The 1319-nt window shown below is 64.6% G+C and overlaps 1 protein-coding gene across 1 annotated transcript in view; it reads left to right on the top strand.

Moving 5' to 3' along the window:
• Window positions 1-1065, top strand: part of SYCE1L (synaptonemal complex central element protein 1 like) — an 11977-nt gene extending 10912 nt beyond the window's left edge. The window contains 3 exon segments of the mRNA XM_023752589.1: window positions 135-255; window positions 346-433; window positions 665-1065. Coding sequence (XP_023608357.1) covers window positions 135-255; window positions 346-433; window positions 665-1022 — 567 coding nt within the window. The 3' untranslated portion in view covers window positions 1023-1065.
• The last annotated feature ends 254 nt before the right edge of the window (window positions 1066-1319 follow it).

Raw genomic sequence — 1319 nt, 5'->3', positions numbered from 1 at the left:
AGTGGCAGGACCTAAGGTTTAAGAAGATACACAAGGACATCGGGAGCCGCGCAAGAAAACTGCACTTTGAGTTAATCAATAGTTGAATGGATGAATGACCTAATTCAAGTAAGGACTTACAGAGAGGCGCGAAGGAGCAGGGGGCCAGGACTACAGACCAAAGACAGGCCCCTTCTCTCCAGCAGGTGCTGGAGCGGCGGCTGGCCTGGGAGATCCGCGCGCTGCAGAGCAGCAAGGAGCAGCTGCTCACTGAAGGTGGGACTCCCGCGTGGGCTGGGGGACAGGGGCGCGGCGGTGCGTGGGACCTCCAGCTCCGCCGTGATGCCCACCCTTCACCCTCTGCAGAGAACTTAGCGAGGGCCAAGCTGGAGCAGGTGGAGCAGAGGCTGCGCTCCTCGCCTACGGTCCAGGGCGCCCTGGAAGTGAACGAAGAGTGAGAGGGGAAAGGAGGCCCTGGGCAGGGGACGGGGCAGGGAGGAAGGGAATGGGCCAATGCCTCCCCCAGCACCACCCCTCCCAGAAGGACTGGCTCTGGGCTCGGCTCCTGCCCCTGCGCGCCAGCCTGGGCCTCGTCAGGTCACTGGGTCTCAGTGGTTTCCTCCTGACCCCTCCACTCTAGCTCTCTTCTCCCTCCTTTTCTCTCTCCTCTGACCCTTCTCTGCAGGCTGAAGGTGGAGCTGGAGAAATCTGGGGAGCAAGTCCCCACCCAGACCCAGAGCCCCTCGGGCGACTGGGCCCACAAAGAAGAGGTCAGGAGTCAGGGATGGAGGCGAGGCGGCCAGAGGGAGGCAGAGTGGGCGGGGATGTCCCCAGAGTCCCTCGGAGGGAGGGTCTGTGGGGAGCAGTGCACCCCCGGTGCTGACGGTGACGGGGCAAAGGCAGCCACGGGGCTTGACAGGCTGACTCTGCGCTCCGGCAGCCCGACCCGGAGTCCCTGTGCGCCCGCCACGAGGAGGACCTGGAGCCGCTGGTGGAGCTGGCCCTGTGGTCCCCCTAGGCCATTGGGACCCACCGATCCCTAGCTTCAAGGCCCGCCGAGAAATAAAGGCAATGATTCAGATCGTCCTTCACCTCCCGGCCTGAGTCTGTGCTCCAGGAGTCGCGGGGGTGTGAGAGGGCGGGGCCGACGCGGGGGCGGGGCTCCACGCGCCATGGGCGGGGCCTCGTCCGGACTCCGCCCCCAGGCCCCGCGGGTGCTCTCACCAGCTCAACACTGGGAAGGTTCCTGAGCAGCTCAGTGAATAAGGGGGTGTCAAGTCCGCCCCATCTCCACCGCTGCATCTCCGATTCCTGAACCGTCTGTTTTGCCAACACGAACA

This window comes from Myotis lucifugus, unplaced genomic scaffold, assembly GCF_000147115.1.
Source record: "Myotis lucifugus unplaced genomic scaffold, Myoluc2.0 scaffold_35, whole genome shotgun sequence".
NCBI classification, from domain to species: domain Eukaryota; kingdom Metazoa; phylum Chordata; class Mammalia; order Chiroptera; family Vespertilionidae; genus Myotis; species Myotis lucifugus.
Note: the sequence above shows the minus strand (reverse complement) of the source record. Positions and strands in the feature narration are given on the sequence as shown.